The sequence below is a fragment of the Oncorhynchus clarkii genome, chromosome 12 (assembly GCF_045791955.1).
Source record: "Oncorhynchus clarkii lewisi isolate Uvic-CL-2024 chromosome 12, UVic_Ocla_1.0, whole genome shotgun sequence".
NCBI classification, from domain to species: domain Eukaryota; kingdom Metazoa; phylum Chordata; class Actinopteri; order Salmoniformes; family Salmonidae; genus Oncorhynchus; species Oncorhynchus clarkii.
In genome coordinates this window covers 23,714,760-23,734,910 of record NC_092158.1, presented here as the reverse complement: position 1 = coordinate 23,734,910, position 20,151 = coordinate 23,714,760, and the positions used below count along the sequence as shown (strand labels likewise).

The 20,151-nt window shown below is 42.0% G+C and overlaps 1 protein-coding gene and 2 pseudogenes across 3 annotated transcripts in view; all 3 read left to right on the top strand.

The window, feature by feature from the left end:
- Positions 1-20,151, top strand: part of LOC139422909 (protocadherin gamma-A11-like) — a 51,929-nt gene that overhangs the window by 3,078 nt on the left and 28,700 nt on the right. For 2 of the 3 annotated variants that reach the window (XM_071174375.1, XM_071174374.1), the window contains exon 1: positions 11,909-14,759. The exons of the other annotated variant lie outside the window; for it this stretch is intronic. In XM_071174375.1, coding sequence (XP_071030476.1) covers positions 12,354-14,759 — 2,406 coding nt within the window. In that variant the 5' untranslated portion in view covers positions 11,909-12,353. Of the gene's footprint in view, positions 1-11,908; positions 14,760-20,151 lie in introns of those variants that run through there. 3 annotated transcript variants of the gene reach the window in all.
- On the top strand, positions 2,302-4,659 carry LOC139421778 (protocadherin gamma-A12-like; annotated as a pseudogene).
- LOC139421777 (protocadherin gamma-A9-like) lies at positions 4,737-7,867 on the top strand (annotated as a pseudogene).

Below are 20,151 nucleotides of genomic sequence, written 5' to 3'. Positions count from 1 at the left end.
CCTGAGGTCACCCCAGGGTCATACTGGGAGCTTCCAAGTCTCTAATGAAGAACATGTTCCATCCAAGTCTATATGCCAGTCAGAACCAGCCTTCTCTTGCACTCCTCTGTGTAAAGCATACACAGAAAAGTGACACTTTGGCTTAAAAGTGGCTCAAGACTACAGCTTTAGGCCCAATGGAGATAAATATCCAGCTATTTGTATTATTTGTCAGGAACACATACTTTTGTAATGGCTTTTTTTTACAGTAGTAATGTGGCTTCTTATAGGGGTCTGAAAGAGATAACCATAGATGTATAACACAATTCTGCTATAGGTCATTCTTCTTGTAAGTGCCTATAAACCTGTATTTTGTTTTTAACACTCTTCTTTCATTTGTTTCTTGTCTTTTTACCCTCTCCCATTGAACCACTATTTGGACATCTGAAGGTAAAAAACATATTTTCTTCTTCTTTACTTGTAGACACAGATGCAAATGAGGGTCTCCCAATGAAATGGGTGGCTCGTGCAGTTGCCATGTAGGCCTACACAATAGCAGGTCATTGTACAGGCCTTACTGTGTAACCCTTTTCATGATTACATGTCTATCTGATGTTAAACTCAGTGGTTCCCTCAGTTCCTTCAACATTGGACATTGACCATTCAAGCACACTGCTCACACAGTAACACACAAAGCAGGTACGAACACAACTTGTCATTAGCACACAACACGGCAGTCCATCGTATTTCTCACCAGTTACACACAGGACATTGTACTGAAAAGACATCCCAGTAGTGGCCCACAAAGCAAAATCACTCACACACATTTGACCAGTAACACAAAGTATACTTCACGCTGAACTTCACACAGCTCAGCACTGCAGACACACATATACACATACTGCAGTATGACAACTCTGCTCAGCACTGCCACACAATTCTAAAGTAGGTCGGGAGAATTATTATTTTTTAGATCCACAGCCTTCCATCCCTGCTCAAATATATTTCTTATTAATTTAATTATGTGGCATCTGATCTCGTTGATCACCAGCAAATATATGTGGCTTCATGTGTTTAACCCTGACTGCAACATTTCATAATTCACAGCACCAACCAATATACCCAAGTCTAAAATATCTGAAAAGCTGTAGTTAATGTTTTATTCATCAAAGTACATATTTTGTATAATGATCTGGTAATGCAATTTCAATGGTGATATTGGAAGAGGTGTATGAATGTGACAGTGATATTCTAGTGCAGAGGACCCTAGACTATCATGCCTGCCGGTGATTGTTAGACTGTGGTAAAGACAAGCCTTGATGTCTCAAGGATGTGTAAGCCTGCAGCAGGACGTGTGTAGGTTGTTTTGGGGAACATGTGGAAGTTGTACTATGGGATAGACGGCTTCATGCTTCACTGCTTTGACACACTGTCTGTCTCATCCTGTGATGACCTCTGACCTCGCTCTGTGGGAGGCCAGTTTCAACCCTAGTTGGCAACTAAGTTGGCAACTTTTATGAATAAAACATATACTACAGCTTTTCAGATATTTCAGACTTGGGTATATTGGTGGGGGCTGTGAATTATGAAATGTTGCAGTCAGGGTTAAACACATGAAGCCACATAGATTTGCTGGTGATTAATTGTTAGTTATTGATATATGGTGAAACAGTTATAGCATACACATTTTTAAGTCCTGAAACAGTATTCATGTTTAGTATTGGTTTGAAATAAGCTCTAATTGTGTTGGTTTCAGGTTGGAGCTGTCGCTCTCCATGGTGCTGAAATATCAAACGTGCTGCATTCAAAGACCAGTCTTAGGCTTGTAAGTGCTCCAAATTCGTTTTAAAAAAATAAAGTGTTATAAAAAGTGTTTACTGACAATACACAGTGCAATATTCTTCCATTTGCTGATGTAGGCTTAGTTATGGACTGTGTAACAAAACAGTCTGTCTTTAGTTGGCTGTGTATGATTTCGACATGATGATAGTCTGCACTCTGGACTCTGAGTGCCGCTGTTGGACAGTAAGACGAGTTATAAGCTTCAAATTCACAGAACCTCCTGTCTGATGGATTTATATGAGCTGATACAACATTCGGGGAAGATATCTAGAATCAAACAGGAATGAAAATCAACACGGATAGATTACCAATATAGCTGATTTATATGGACTAAGAGAGAGTTGTGCATCAGAAGGCTACTCAATATTTCTGTTCAGAAATGTATATTTTTGCTGTTTTTTCCGAAATGTTTGAGGGAAAGCAAAATCGAACACCACAATGGCAAGCACGATTGATTATTGTGTGTGCCCTCTTGTCGCATATGGTTCGATGCCAGGTGCGATATTCGATTCCAGAGGAAATGGTACGAGGTTCTTTGATTGGGGATCTCTCAAAGCATTTGGGACTAGATGTCCGAAGACTAAAATCTGGCCGGGCCCGCATTGTTAGTGAGGAAAAGGATTGTGTAGAGCTGAACGCAGACAAAGGGATTCTGATCGTCAAACAGCGCATAGACAGAGAGGAGCTGTGTGGACACGCATCGCCCTGTAGCTTCAACTTCGAAATGGTTCTAGAAAATCCAATGGAATTATTTAGTATAACTGTGGAAATACTTGATATCAACGATAATTCACCTGCCTTTGCGAATAAGGAAATTACCCTGAATATCAGTGAAGTAGCGTCGCCTGGAGCTCAATTTATTTTAGGCAGTGCCGTGGATCCTGATGTCGGTTTAAATGCCCTGCAAAGCTACAGTCTTAAACCTTCGACTCATTTTACTTTGAAAGAACAAACGTTTGCTGATGGTGGTAAATATGTGGAGATGGTTTTGCAAAGTCCTTTAGATAGAGAGGAGGAAGGTGAAATGTTTCTAACATTGACAGCTGCCGACGGAGGAAATCCGCGGAGAACAGGGACTGTGAGCATAAAAGTGAATGTTTTGGATGCCAATGATAATGCTCCGGTTTTTAGTCAAGCCGTATACAAAGCCTCTGTTTTGGAGAACTCCCCTAAAGGGACTTTAGTAGCAACTGTGATTGCGACCGACGCAGATGTGGGCAGTAATGGTCAGTTAGAATATTACATTGACCAGCTTACACAACAAAATGCTATGGTGTTCACACTAAATCCAAGCAGTGGAGAAATACGAGTATCAGGTTTACTCGACTATGAGAAAACTAAGCAGTTTCAAATTAATGTAATTGCCAAGGACATAGGTGGCCTCTCAAAATCTTGCAAAGTAGTAATTGAAGTGATAGATGTGAATGACAATCCCCCCGTTATAGCATTGACATCTTTTTCCAATACCATCCCCGAGGACTCTCCCCAGGGGACAACTGTCGCCATTGTTAACGTGAAAGACTTGGACTCTGGACAAAATGGTAATGTTAATTGTTCCATCGACCATTCTCTTCCCTTTAAGATAAAATCTTCATTAGCGAACTATTACACTTTACTAACAAACAGTGTTTTAGACCGTGAGGTTGTGTCTGAGTATAACGTCACAGTGACAGCGGTGGACAAAGGTCTTCCCTCATTACGTCACAATAAGACCCTTCGCATAAGAATCTCTGATGTGAACGACAATGTGCCAGTGTTCGATAAAAGCGAGTACACAGCTCGGATTTAGAAAACAACTCCCCAGGTGTGTCAATTGGTTTGGTCCACGCCAAAGATGAAGACTGGGGCCAGAATGCCAGGGTCTCCTATTTCTTGGAGGAATCGCAGGTGGGAGGAAATTCTATTGCATCTTTAATATCGATTAATTCTGAAACAGGATTGATTTATGCAGCGAGATCCTTTGATTACGAACAAATCAAAGATTTTGAATTCCAGGTTAAAGCGCAAGATGGAGGCTCCCCTTCACTTAACAGTAACGTGACTATAAAGTTAATAATTCAAGATCAGAATGACAACACTCCTCAGATTCTCTACCCAGTACCGACGAGCTCTCTGGTGGCTGAAATGGTGCCTCGTTCAGCAGATGTGGGCTATCTTGTCACTAAAGTGGTGGCTGTTGATATGGACTCTGGACAGAATGCATGGCTCTCATATAAACTGCAGAAAGCGACAGACAGGCCGCTGTTTGAAGTAGGTCTACAGAATGGAGAAATAAGAACTGTACGCCAGGTCAACGATAAAGATGTTGTGAAACAAAAGCTCACTGTTGTAGTGGCGGACAACGGGCAGCCCTCTCGATCAGCTACAGTCAATGTGAACGTGGCAGTGGCGAACAGCTTCCCCGAAGTGATCTCAGAATTCACTGACTTTACGCATGACACAGATTACAGTGACAACCTGACTTTTTATCTAGTTTTGGCCTTGGCTGTGGTCTCTTTCCTCTTCATCTCGTGTGTATTAGTTATAATATCAGTTAAGATCTACAGGTGGAGACAATCACGTAACTTCCATTCCAATCTCCCAGTGATTCCATATTATCCACCCCGTTACTCAGACGGCGGAGGGACAGGAACTCTGCAGCAGGTGTACAACTATGAGGTGTGCATGACTACTGACACAAGGAAGAGTGACTGTAAATTCGCCAGACCTTTTAGTCAGCACGTTTTAATAATGGACCCGGGCTCTACTATGACCAGAGACCAAGTGACCTTGCAACCTTCTCAGAATGAGAAAAGCTTTCTGGATGACCCGGATTCTCCTGAGCAGGTGAGACGCTGACATTTTACAACTTCAAGTATTTCGGCCACAATATTTGGAAATACTCAAATACACAGAACATAAGTATTTAAATAGGCATGAACCCAGGTCGGGTATAGGTTATTTAGGTTATTGAGATCATATTTTATCATCTTGTTTGCCTGTCTTCATCCTGAATTAAACCCACGGGGTTTGCTCTTATCCACAATGTTTGGGCTTTTCGAATCGTGCTGTAGAAAAATGACATGCATGTCAAAGTTTTTGTATTGCAATTCGTATAAAATGTCATATTCAGACTGTCACAGCACACCTTCGTGGACCAAAATAAAATAAATGTCGTTTCTGTTGCGGCTGTACTTTCTGTTGCGGCTGTACTTTCTGTTGCGGCTGTACTTTCTGTTGCGGCTGTACTTTCTGTTGCGGCTGTACTTTCTGTTGCGGCTGTACTTGTGAGTTTGCAGTGTTTGGTTATCCATATTGAGCCACTGTATGCCATGCATTCGTGTAAAATAGAAATCTCTCATTGGTTCTTTCTGGGCTGGATCTAAACTGGAGTCCTATGGGAGGTTGTGTCTGTAGAGGAATGATCAGGTCTGTAGAGGCATAGTCACTATTAATTCGGTGCATTTTCATGTTTTTAACTGTGAGAGCCGCTGTTGGTTAACAATACGTTTTTATATTGTCTCATGGGTGGCTGCGCAGTGATCCCTACCTCAGTATTGCTATACTCTGCAGCCGAGAAGGATACATGCAGGCATTGGCATTATTTTATTTTGGAATTCATCGGGTTGTCATTAGAATTACGACTTTACCACTTAAATAGTCATTACAATGGATATTTGGCGTTTGTTCGATGTTCCACTCAGCCTGTGGAGGAAAGGCTTTGGTTACAGATGGCAAGTACTGTGCATCGTTTGTTGCGTGATCTAGGTTAACAATGTGACAGGACAAGCACGATACTCCATCCTAGAGGAGATGGCAGAGGGATCTCTTGTCGGTAATATTGCGAAGGACTTGGGTTTGGAGGTCAGTCGGCTTGTTACTGGTAAAGCTCGCATTGTAACAAAGGGGAGTCGTCAGTATGTTGATCTCAACAGAGACAAAGGCACTCTGGTTGTGAAAGAGAGAATAGACAGAGAAGAGCTCTGCAAGCAGACTACGCCTTGCAGCTTTAGTTTTGAGGTTATAATCGAAAATCCCATCCAATTGTATCGAATAACAGTCGAGGTCCGGGATATAAATGACAATGCCCCTTCCTTTTGGAGAGATAGTGTTAACCTGGAAATTAGCAAGTCTGCGCTGTCTGGAGCTCGCTTCTCATTAGATAATGCAATGGACTCGGATGTGGGCATGAATAGCTTACAAAACTATGCACTCAAGCCATCAGATAATTTTAAAAAAGCAGTACATAGGAACACCGATAGTAAATACGTCGAAATGATTCTGCAGAACCCATTAGACAGAGAGAGTCAGGAAGATCTTACGTTGCTCCTTATAGCAACCGATGGGGGGATCCGCAAAAATCCGGAACTGTTCTCATCCACGTTACAGTGCTATATGCGAACGATACCGCTCAAGTTTGCAGTCAATCTATTTACAAGGCTGTAGTGAGAGAGAACTCCCCAAAAGGCACACTGATATCAACAGTCAACGCTGCGGATGCTGATAATGGGTCGTATGGAAAAGTATCGTATTCCATGGCCTCAAGAGATGCAAAGGAGTTGTTTCAGATAAATGCGGAAACAGGAGAGATCAGAGTATCAGACAAATTAGATTACGAAGAGGCAAACAATTATCAGTTGAATGTGAAAGCAAAAGACCACGGTGGACTTTCCGATATATGTAAAGTTGTTATTGAAATTATTGACGAGAATGATAATTCTCCAACAATACAACTGATGTCTTTTTCCAATACCATAGCAGAGAATTCCCCTCCTGGAACTACAGTAGCCGTGATAAATGCAGAGGATGCAGATGCTGGAAAGAATGGCGTTCTACTGTTCTATAAACCCAGATATCCATTTCAAAATGGAGTCGTCAATGACCGACTATTATAGCTTAGTAACTGATGGCGTCCTCGACCGAGAATCGATTTCAGAATACAACGTCACCATAAATGTATCAGACGACGGGACACCGATTCTCTTCAGTAATAAAACAGTGACAGTGAAAGTGACAGATGTCAATGACAACCCACCCGCCTTTGACCGCTGTGTCTATGAGGCATTTGTACCGGAGAACAATTCCCCGGGGATCTCCATATTCACTATCAGGGCGAGTGATGCTGACTCTGGACAAAATGCGCGCTTGTCCTACTACCTGGAGAACAGTGAGATAAATGGGGCACAGGTCTCTTCACTGGTCTCGGTCAATTCAGAGAATGGGGTTATTCATGCTGTGCGCTCATTTGATTATGAACAAGTAAAAGAGTTTCATTGTAATATAACTGCGCGTGAGCGCACAGTCCCCGCCCCTCAGTGCTACTGTTACTGTGCACATTTCTATCCAAGACCAGAACGATAACGCGCCTCAGGTTCTCTTCCCAGTACAGACGAGTAGCTCTCTGGTGGCTGAAATTGTGCCTCGTTCAGCAGATGTGGGCTATCTTGTCACTAAAGTGGTGGCTGTTGATGTGGACTCTGGACAGAATGCTTGGCTCTCATATAAACTGCAGAAGGCGACAGACAGGGCGCTGTTTGAAATAGGCCTACAGAATGGAGAAATAAGAACCATACGCCAGGTCACTGATAAAGATGCTGTGAAACAAAGGCTCGCTGTTATAGTGGAGGACAACGGGCAGCCCTCTCGATCATCTACAGTCAATGTGAACGTGGCAGTGGCGGACAGCATCTCTGAAGTGCTCTCAGAATTCAGTGACTTTACGCATGACAAAGAATACCACGATAACTTTACTTTTTATCTAGTTTTGGCCTTGGCTGTCGTGTATTTTCTCTTCATCTCGTGTGTAGTGGTTATAATATCGGTTAAGATCTACAGATGGATACAATTTCGCAACATCCACCACTCCAATCTCAAAGTGATTCCATATTATCCACCCCGTTACGCAGACGCAGGAGGGACAGGGACTCTGCAACACGTGTACAACTATGAGGTGTGCATGACGACTGACTCAAAGAAGAATGACTGTAAATTCGCCAGACCTTTTAGTCAGAACGTTTTAATAATGGACCCGAGCTCTACTATGAACAGAGACAATGCGACCTTTTAACGTTCTCAGAATGAGAAAAGCTTTCTGGGTGACCCGGATCCTCCGGAGCAGGTGAGACAGGCTGTACAGAAATATTACATGCTTTGCTTAGTGAAAGTACACTGCTGAGCTTGCAATATGTTTGGATGTTTTTCTTGTCAGTACATTCTGGAAATCCTTTGTGGGGTCCTGATGGGGAGGGGGGGGGGGGGTGTATGTGTATTGTCAGCACATTCGTCAGGCCAATCAAATGAAGTATTTGTTTCATAATGTAGTTTATTTAGTAGACCTAGTTAGTCTTGAAAAAAGAAAGCACTTACAGGGTGCTGTTTCGTGAAGAAGAATGGGCCTACTAAACTCAGCAAAAATAGAAACGTCCCTTTTTCAGGACACTGTCTTTCAAAGATAATTCGTAAAAATCCAAATAACTTCACAGATCTTCATTGTAAAGGGTTTATTCACTGTGTCCCATGCTTATTGAATGAACCCCCTGCTCATCTGCGTGAATGTTCCTGACAATTCTGGTGCAGTGCATAAGGAGGAATGGCACTGCAGTACTTAATGCAGCTGGTGGCCACAGCAGATTTTGACTGTTACTTTTGATTTTGACCCCCGTTATTCAGGGACACATGATTCCATTTCTGTTAGTCACATATCGTTGGAACTTGTTCAGTTGTTGAATCTTGTTACGTAAATTTACACATGTTACGTTTGCTGAAAATAAACACAGTTGACAGTGTGAGGACGTTTATTTATTTTTGCTGAGTTTACATGATAGTAGCAGTGTCTTAACGTTTCAGCACCACGCTTAGTGGACATTGCCCCAGTCATACTAGGCTGTTCCGCCACGAAGCAGGCAGCTGCAGTTTATTTTTGTAGGTATTATTTACTGCGTTGTGGGACGCGTCCTTTGAGGCCATTCATTTGCTTTTGTATTTTGTATTTTTATTTTTGTCTACAAAACTTGATCCTTATCAGCACAGTAAATTATGCCGATAACGTTCTAGAAATAGCTTCGTAGCTTCATACATTTACATTACATTCATGATATACGTTTCAGGGTTGATTTTGTACCTCTGTCTCATCATCAGGGATGTAGCATGGTTGTCATCATTATTTTGTAGATCATTGCGCTATGTTGCTCTATTGGACACAGGGAACTAAAATGTTATACTTGGTGTTTCATGGGTGTCTTTCTTGGATTTGGACTGCAAGGGCCGCTGTTGATCACGCGAGGGAAATAAGAACCAAAAAATTACATTGCAACGATACCTCCCCTCTGTATACAGTTAGAGAGAAGGAAGACAAAGAGAGAGAGTCGAGAGAGCAGCATAGGACACGATACAAATATTTAATTTGGATTCAGGTGGAGACAATCAAGTAAAGTCTATTCCAATCTTCCAGTTATTCCATATTATCCACCCCTCCGGGGGGACAGGGACTCTTCAACACGTGTACAACTATGAGGTGTGCATGACTACTGACTCGAAAAAGAGTGATATGAAATATATCAGGCCTATCAGTCAAAATCTCGTGAGCATAGACGCCAGTGGCAGAGACACACTGGCCCATGTATACAGAGAGAGATCATTGTTGGCAGATTCACCCGACGAGGTAAGGGCATACTGAGCTCTGGCTCTTACATTATGTTATTTACAGCATTTATGATCCTGATGATTGATGTATTTAAACTACGTATAGCATATGTTGTAGGCTGTACTATATTTATACTTGAATACAGCTTTGATCAGTGTATGATGCAGCCAGTTGACGGTGTGAACTGACACACTGATTGATGACAGACATCACAATAGGCTACCAACTCAGTCCTTTCTCATGGTTTTCCCGCATGATGTTATAATTCAGGACTGTATATTCCAATTGATAACATCACAAACGGTTGGCAGTTAATCGTTTACTCAATGCTTTCTGTTGTCACATTCAGTTACGCACAATAATGACGCCCTGGGGGAGATGTTACTAATTTATTAACCGGTAACATCTCCCCCAGGGCGTCATTATTGTGCGTAACTGAATATGACACTTGAGCATTGGATCATTTGTCGGCATCGTTGGCACTAACAACAGAAAGCATTGAACCCTTCCGTGCATTTTCAGCAATATATGTTTAGTGGATCTGCTAAGTTAACATGGGAGGATTGTCGTTGTTATCAAGTACATGTACGATATCTTATCTAGTTTTGGCCTTGGCTGTGGTCTCTTTCCTCTTCATGCATGTATCAGTCTCCCGGTTATTCCATACTATCCACCCAGTTACGCAGACGCCGAGAAATAACACTAATTGGGAAATATGGCTAATAAAAACGATCTGCTGAATGTTCAGGCCAGTGACGGGGGTGGTCTTACAGACAACGCAAAGATCGTTATTGACGTGTTAGATGTGAATGATAACACCCCAGGGATTGCTATGTGATTTTATGATTAAGTGCAAGATTTAGATTCGGGGAGCAACGGCAGAGTACTCTGTTTAATCAATGATGACATCCAGTTTAAAATTATGATATCGTTAATATTAACTATAGCTAGCAGACTGATGCTGCATTAGATCGTGAAACAACTCCAGAATAAAACATCACCATTACAGCCACTGATCAGGGTGTGCCCCGATTATCTAAAAATTTGACTTTTATGGTAAAAGTGACAGACGTGAACGACAGCATGCCCATCTTTGAACAGAGCGCATATGAGGCGTTCCTTAGTGAAAACAATTCACCCGGCCTTTCCATATTATCAATACGGGCCAGTGACGCAGACTGGAAACAGAATGCCCGTGTTTCTTAGGTTTTGAAATAATCCTCGGTTAATGGGGTGTCTGTCTCTTTATATGTATCAGTTCATTCTGAACGTGGAGTCATCCATGCAGGACGCTCGTTAGACTATGAGCGGATAAAGGATTTCCAGTTCCGCGTAAAAGCGCAAGATGGAGGCTCCCCTCCTTTGAGTAGTAAAGTGACTCTGAAAATAATAATCCAAGACCAGAATGATAACGCACCTCAGGTTCTCTACCCAGTACAGACTAGTAACTCTCTGGTGGCTGAAATGGTGCCTCGTTCAGCAGATGTGGGCTATCTTGTCATTAAAGTGGTGGCTGTTGATGTGGACTCTGGACAGAATGCGTTGCTCTCATATAAACTGCAGAAAGTGACTGACAGGGTATTGTTTGAAGTGAGACTACAAAACGGAGAAACACGCCAGGTCACTGATAAAGATGCACTGAAACAAAGAATCACTGTTGTAGTCGAGGACAACGGGCAGCCCTCTCGATCGGCTACAGTCAGTGTGAACGTGGCAGTGGCTAACAGCTTCCCCGAAGTGATCTCAGAATTCACTGACTTTACGCATGACACGGATTACAGTGACAACCTGACTTTTTATCTAGTTTTGGCCTTGGCTGTGGTCTCTTTCCTCTTCATATCGTGTGTATTAGTTATAATATCAGTTAACATCTACAGGTGGAGACAATCACGCATGTATCAGTCTAGTCTCCCGGTTATTCCATACTATCCACCCAGTTAAGCAGACGCCGAAGGGACAGGGACTCTGCAACATATGTACAACTATGAGGTGTGCATGACGACTGACTCAAGGAAGATTGACTGTAAATTTGCCAGACCTTTTGTTAATAATGGACTCGATCTCTACAGATACTTTCCAACATGCACAAAGAGAGAAAAGTTTCCCAGATTCTCCTGAAATTGTGAATTTGCCCAATGTGTTATGTTGCTTAATAATTGTATTAATTAAATGGTTTTATTTAAATTAGATTAGATTGGGACTTTGTATGTGTATTATCAACTGATTTACTAATGTTTTTCAAAGAGAGCCTCAAGTCTTGTTCATTTCAGCACCACCACTCGTGGACAGCGACACTGTCGGACACAGTCCCGTAGCCTCTTTCACGTATTATTTTATAGGGCACCGTAAGTCTGTTAACAGGTTTTATTATAACAGAACGATACTAAACCTTAATTAATATTTTGTTTAACGTTAGGTGTATTTTTACATTTAACTTATTTTAAGTGAGAAGTAGTTCTGACTGGGGATGACAACATATAGGCCTGAATGTGTATCTCTCTCAGTATTGTCTTACATTGACGTGTTTTTTGATCAAATGTGTCACACTAGAAGATATAGTTGGCCATACAATTTACATAATTAATGGTTTGTAGTGTCATTTTTTACAGTAGAAGTGCGCTCCTTGCAATGGTCTGTGAGTGCCGCTGTTGGTTCAGACTGTGAAATGTGGCCCAGTGAAATGTAAAAAGCACCTCCCATATCAGTGAGGTCTTTCTATCTGAAGGTTGCCAGTTGCTTCAGCCATATTAGAAAACAGACTCGCCAGAATTACACGCCTGAAGCAGGCGGAACGACATGTTTTGTGATTAATTGAAGATCGTTTGGATACTTCTACTTCGTTGTCTTTGGTCTGTGTAGATTCGTTTTTCTGTTGGTCTGGTTATGTAGTATATGAACTGGATTTTATAAAATGTCTGCTAGGAATCTGGTATGCGCTTTTGATAGCCATGCGTCACTATGGCTTATCCTCGTTTCATTTGGATGTATAGTCCATGGACAAGTGAGATATTCTATTCCTGAGGAGATGGTGAAAGGCTCGGTCGTGGGTAATGTCGCAGAGGACTTGGGCATTGATCTGAAAAGGCTGAGGAGCGGCCGAGCTCGTATCATAGCCGGGGACAATAGTCCCTATGTGGAGCTGAACACAGACAAAGGAACACTGGCAGTGAGTGAGAGGATAGACCGAGAGCTCTTGTGTAAACAAACTTCTCCATGTAGTTTCAGCTTCGAGCTAATCTTAGAAAACCCTATTCAGCTTTATGAAGTTACCGTAGAAATCATGGATGTCAATGACCACGCTCCTACATTTCCCAAAGATGAAATATATATCGAGATTAGCGAGTCAGCCCTCCCGGGAGCGCGTTTCTTACTAGATAGCGCATTTGATCCAGATGTTGGAGAAAATACAATACAGAGCTACACTCTGAAACCCACTGATCATTTCATTCTGAAACAGGAAACTCGTGCAGACGGAAACAAATACATAGACATGATGTTGCTGTCGCCAGTAGACAGGGAGAGCCATGAGGAATTGTCCCTCGTTTTAACCGCAATTGATGGTTGCCATCCACCGAAATCAGGCATGATGAAAATAAATATCCACGTTTTAGACGTAAACGATAACACTCCCGTATTTTCCAAAAAGCTGTATAGGGCGTCAGTTCCAGAAAATGCGCCTAAGGGAAGCCCTGTGGCTAAAGTAAGCGCAACTGATGCAGATAAAGGCATAAACGGAGAAGTGACGTTTGCTTTCAGGTACAGCGCAGACAGTAACAACGGGCTTTTCCGAATCGATGCACAGTCAGGTGAGATTTTCGTTTTTGGACATCTAGATTTTGAAAAAGCTAAAAAGTACGAGTTAAACATCGAAGCCAAAGATCATGGCGGCTTCACTGATTCTTGTGCCGTGATTATTGACATAATTGATGTGAATGATAACATACCTGTCATATCTTTAACATCATTCACGAATCCTGTTTCTGAAAACTCTCCACCTGGCACAACAATCGCAGTGATTAATGTTAAAGACATAGATTCGGGAGAAAATGGACAGGTGCGTTGTAGCATATCAAAAGATTCCCCCTTTGTCATTAGGTCATCATTACGGAATTACTATACGTTATTGACAGATGAAGAATTAAACAGGGAAATAGTATCAGAATATAACGTTACTATAACTGCCACAGATGAAGGCTCGTCCCCTCTCTCTAGTAACAAGACTATTACCTTACGAGTGTCTGACGTCAACGATAACACACCAATATTTGAGAAGGAATCTTATATTACAAATATAGTGGAAAATAATTCACCAGGTGTATCATTATTTACCGTAAGAGCATCAGACGCTGATTGTTGCCAGAACGCACGCGTCTCCTACATCCTTGAGGACTCCGTGGTTAACGGGGCACCAGCTTCCTCCTTAGTTTCAATTAATGCTGAAACTGGTGTTATATATGCGGTGAGATCATTCGATTACGAACAACTTAAAGCATTCAAAATCAATATTAGAGCGCATGATGGTGGTTCTCCTACTCTCAGTGGCAACGCATGTGTGCATGTACTTGTCCTGGACCAGAATGACAACCCTCCTCAGGTTCTCTACCCAGTACAGACTAGTGGCGCTATGGTGGCTGAAATGGTACCTCGTTCAGCAGATGTGGGCTATCTTGTCACTAAAGTGGTGGCTGTTGATGTGGACTCTGGACAGAACGCCTGGCTCTCATATAAACTGCAGAAAACGACAGACAGTTCGTTGTTTGAAGTGGGCCTACAGAATGGAGAAATAAGAACTGTACGTCAGGTTACTGATAAAGATACTCTGAAACAAAAGCTCACAATTGTAGTTGAGGACAACGGACAGCCCTCTCGATCAGCCACAGTCAACGTGAATGTAGCGATGGCTAATAGCTTCCCCGAAGTACTCTCAGAATACCCTGACTTTACGCACGACAAGGATTATAATGATAACCTGACTTTTTATTTAATTTTGGCACTTGCTGTGGTTTCACTGCTTTTCATTTTTTCGATTATTGCTATAATGTCCGTGAAAATCTACCGGTGGAAACAGAAAAAAAAATTCTATAAAACTGCAGCAAATCTTCCCGTTATCCCATATTACCCGCCCGTTTACCAAGACGGAAACCTGGGAACCCTACAGCATGTATACAACTATGAGGAGTGTGGAACCACTGACTCTAGGATGAGTGATGTGAGGTTTGCGAGGCCTTATAGCCAGAACACACTGGTGGATGTGAGTCGAATGGGGACAATGCAGCGAGAAGAGAGAAAGCAGGAAGACGCTGATGTCGATGGAAAGGTGAGACACCCACCCTCCACCTATCCCGTCCTCTGTTCAGATGTGAATGTGTATCTGAATGACTGGGTTTATATTCTGCGTACAATCATGTGTGTGCTCTGGCCTCTATATGATCAATTCAACGTTTACAACTGGAACATACATTTATAATGTATTGTCCGTATATACTACACTACAATTTTCATCACTTGAGTAGGTTTTTGTAAAATAAGCCAGGTCAAATTCACAGTTTTTTTGTGATATTTTGTGATGTTAGATACTTTTCAAGATGTGTTCACTTTTAGAGCAAATATGTGGAACAGGCCATGAAGCTGGCAAAGTAATTTGGATTTTTGTGATTTCTGATAGAAGCTGTGTAGATTGTGAATAACGTTTTTCTATACACATGTAATATCTCCATTATGCGCTTAGTGCCGCTGTTGACCGGTACAGCAGTAGGCATACACGAGTGTAATTTTGTCCCTGCCTATACAGTGTGGGTGATATTAAAGTCGCAGTGACATGCGCACAATCCCCTTTGCTTTGGGAGAGTGAGAACACTGTCTAAAACGGATGTCACTGGAATAACAGAGGTAGCATATATATTTTGATTTGCTGACTTGCCTACATATGAGTGTTATTGGATTGTAATATTAGATAGCTGTGCAACGCATATTAAGAAAAACATGCATTTTCTTTGTTTTCGTGGAACAAGGGGATCCGCCATTCGGAAATGGCAATTGCATCTTCTCATTTTCTCAGTCTGTTTTTCAGTGTCTGTGAACTGCCAGTTCCGCTATTCATTTCACGAGGAGATGACGACTGGTTCGTTCGTGGGAAATATCGTTCAGGACCTAGGGTTGCAAGTTAAAAGACTCAAATCAAGTCGAGCGCGTATTTTTACGGAGGATAACCGTGAGTATATCGGTATCAATGTGGACAAAGGGACTCTGGTTGTGAAAGAGAGGATTGATAGACAGGAGCTGTGTGCCCAAGTGGCTCCATGTTCATTACATTTCCAGATAATTCTTGAAAATCCCATTGAACTTCTCCGTATTGACGTAGAGAGATATTAGATATTAACGACAATACTACAGTATTTTCTAATAAAGATATTCGAATAGAGATTAGTGAGGGGTCTCTTTCAGGAGCCAGGTTTCCGCTAGAGAATGCTATGGATCCTGACGTCGGAATTAATTCCATTCAAACATATTCTCTCCTACCGAGTGATCTGAAACAGCATTCACACGCATAGGGAAGAACATATGTAGAGATGGTGCTTGCAACGATGCTTGTCACGGTGAAACGATTGAGCAACATACCTTGGTGTTAACTGCTGTGGACGGTGGTAATCCACAGAAGTCCGGTACTGTTAAAATATATATAAAAGTATTAGATACAACTGACAATGCACCTGTTTTCAGTTCTGGGCTTTATAAATCCTCTATCTCCGAAGATTCTCCAAAAAGAACCGTGATTTTGTGAGTCAGTTCTACCGATTCAGATAAAGGGACACGTGGCCAAACTATGTATTCGTTTTCACATGCTAGTGGCGGTTCAGATCTTTTTAGTGTAGATCCCCTTACAGGGGAAAATACAGTTACTGGACAATTAGATTTTGAGCGTAGTAAACAGCATACACTAATTGTGCAAGCAATTGATCGGGGGCGTCTATCAGATACAAGTAAAGTACTGATCGACGTTTTAGATGCCCTTTTCTAACCCGATACCCGAAGACGCACCTTTAGAGACTGTTATAGCAATGTTGAACGTTAACGATTTAGACTCCGGTAGAAATGGACATATCAAATGTTCCATCAACCAGGATTTACAATTCCACATTAAGTCATCATCCTCCAGTTTAGTCACAGATCAGATGTTGGACCGTGAAATGATTTCTGAGTACAATATTACAATAATACTACAAACAAGACTCTGACATAGAGAATATCCGATGTGAATGATAATGCACCATTATTTGAGAGGCACTCTCTGTGATGAAGAACAACTCTCCAGGTGTTTCCATATTTTCACTAACAGCCAGTGATAAGGACACCGGCAACAGCGCACGGATTTCATATTGTATAGATGATTCATACAAAGATGGACTTTCAGTATTCCAATATATAACTGTCAATTCAGAAAGTGGCGTTATACATGCAGTGCGTGCCTTTGATTGTGCCATTAAAGCGCAAGATGGAGGCTCACCGCCTCTGAGCACCGATGTGACTTTAACTGTTTTAATGACTGATCAGAACGACAACGCGCCTCAGGTTCTCTACCCAGTACAGACTACTAACTCTCTGGTGGCTGAAATGGTGCCTCGTTCAGCCGATGTGGGCTATCTTGTCACTAAAGTACATAATGGAGAAATAAGAACAAAACGCCGGGTCACTGATAAAGATGCTGTGAATCAAAAACTCACTGTTGTAATCGAGGACAACGGGCAGCCCTCTCGATCAGCTACAGTCAATGTGAACGTGGAGGTGGCTAACATCTTCCCTGAAGTGCTCTCAGAATGCCCTGACTTTACGCACGACAAGGAATACAATGATAACCTGACTTTTTATTTAATTTTGGCACTTGCTGTGGTTTCACTGCTTTTTATTTTTTCGATTATTGGTATAATTTCTGTGAAAATCTACCGGTGGAAACAATAAATTATTCTATAAATCTTCAGCAAACCTCCCAGTTATCCCATATTACCCTCCCGTTTACCCAGACGGAACCCTGGGAACCCTACAACGTGTATACAACTATGAGGTGTGTGGAACCACTGACTCTAGGATGAGTGGTGTGAAGTTTGCGAGGCCTTATAGCCAGAACACACTGGTGGACGTGAGTCCTATGGGGACAATGCAGAGTGAAATGAGAGATCAGGCGGATGCTGATATTGATTGAGAGGTGAGAGGGCATATTGAAATGAATATTTACTCCTGATCAGGGTTGTTTTATATGCTTTGTTGGGTGTTGATGCATCTCTCTCACCATCGTCTCCCTCTCTTTCGGTCTAATGCTCTCTTCGCTCAATTGCTCTGTCTCTCTTTATCTCTCTGCGTTCGTGTGAGCACAAGCGTTGTCATTACGCATGTATTTGTATGCGCTCCACTGCATCTTTGTCTTATTTATAAAACTATTCCTGTAACACATTCTTATCAAATATTTTATGACACTATGGTGGTGAATTTTGTATTACGAAATATCTAAATGTCTCACGTCAACATTTATTCGGTATTTTTAAGTGTGATACATTTACATGCCAAAACCTTAATTTCTCTAGTATTGCGATACTTTGTTTGAACCCTAGGTGCCGCTGTGGATCGCATGTAATATAAACACAATCACACCGTGGTTCCTCCCACAATAATGCGTTTAGAAACCCACAGAAGCACAGTAAAGTGGAGCTCCAGACGAGAGAATAAGGACCCTTGTCTGTACATTAGGTGTCCAACTGCTCTTTGTTCTGTTAATGGACGCCACATTTACTGGATTCTTGTCAAATACATTCTAGAATTTATTTTCAGCCTTAATATTGTGATTTGGCTTCAGATTTTTGTCGTGAAATGGCAATGAGAAAGAACAGACTCTTGGAGTGGCCGTTGTGCGTGTTCGTGGTTTGCGCGTTCTCAGTTTACCCCGTGGCCGGGCAGATCCGCTACTCCATCCCGGAGGAAATGACCTTGGGATCCTTTGTTGGAGATATAGCAAAAGATCTGGGACTGGACCCGCAACGGCTCGTAGCCGGGAGAGCTCGGATTTTCAGCGCGGGCGACAGTGAGTACGTAGGGCTGGACCGAGAGAAAGGACAATTGTTGGTAAAAGAGAGAATGGACCGGGAACAGCTATGTGCGGAGATGCCCGCATGTAGCTTCAGTTTCGATGTGATATTAGAGAATCCAATGGAACTGTTTCGAGTTACAGTTGAAGTACTAGATATCAACGATAATAGCCCCGTCTTTCCGAAGAGAGAAATTGAATTGGAAATCAGCGAGTTAGCCGTACCTGGTGCTCGTTTCTCTATCGAAAACGCGGTAGACCAAGACGTGGGCGAAAATGCACTTCAGAAATACATGTTAAACCCCACAGACCATTTTAATCTTAATATTCAAGGTAGCATAGATGACCGTAAACACATAGAGATGGTACTTCAAAAACCTCTGGACAGAGAAAAGACAAAGCATCACTATTTGACTTTAACTGCTGTCGATGGTGGAGACCCTCAGCGGTCTGGAACAGTTCAAATTCACATCGTCGTTCTCGATGTAAATGATAATGCCCCGGCATTTAGCCAAGCTACATATAAAGCATTTGTTCCAGAAAATGCAGCGAAAGGCACATTGATTACCACAGTAAGTGCAACAGATGCAGACGAGGGATCTAGCGTCAATATAGAGTATTATTTTGAGCATGCCACCAAAAGTATTCAAGAGCTATTCACAATCGACCCGATTTCAGGCGAGGTAAAAGTAGTAGGGGATATAGATTATGAAAAGAACAAACAATTTCAAATAAAGGTAAAAGCCAAAGATCATGGTGGCTTAACAGACTCATGTAGCGTCGTTATTGATGTTATTGATATTAATGATAACATCCCGAAAATAACCGTCATGTCATTTTCTAGTGCCCTACCCGAGGACTCGGTCCCTGGCACTATTATAGCCATGATTAACATCCAGGATCTTGATTCCGCGGAAAATGCAGAGATAACATGTTACATTCATAACAACCTTCCTTTCAAGATGGAATCATCTTTATCAAATTATTACAATCTGGTGACAGAATCTGTATTGGACAGAGAGCAAACATCAGAGTATAATATAACAATCACGGCAGTAGATGGAGGCAGTCCGCCGCTCTCAAGTAAAAAGACACTCAGTTTAAAGATATCGGATGTGAACGACCATTCACCCCAATTCCCCCAAGAAAGCTATGATGCCTATGTGTTTGAAAACAATGTTCCTTCCCGGTCTTTCTTTTCTGTGAGCGCTACAGATGCAGACCGGGGATCAAATGCTAGGGTATCATATTTCCTTGAGGATGGAAGTTTAAACGGGGCTCCACTCTCCGCATATTTGACAGTAAATTCTGACAGTGGGGTCCTTTACGCGGTGAAGCCCTTTGATTATGAGCAAATCAAATCTTTCAAAATCAATGTCAAAGCACAAGATGGAGGCTCACCCCCATTGAGTGGCAATGTGACTATAAACATATTCATAAAAGATGAGAACGACAATGTGCCTCAGGTTCTCTACCCAGTGCAGACGAGTGGCTCTCTGGTGGCTGAAATGGTGCCTCGTTCAGCAGATGTGGGCTATCTTGTCACTAAAGTGGTGGCTGTTGATGTGGACTCTGGACAAAATGCATGGCTCTCGTATAAACTGAAGAAAACGACAGACAGAGCGCTGTTTGAAAT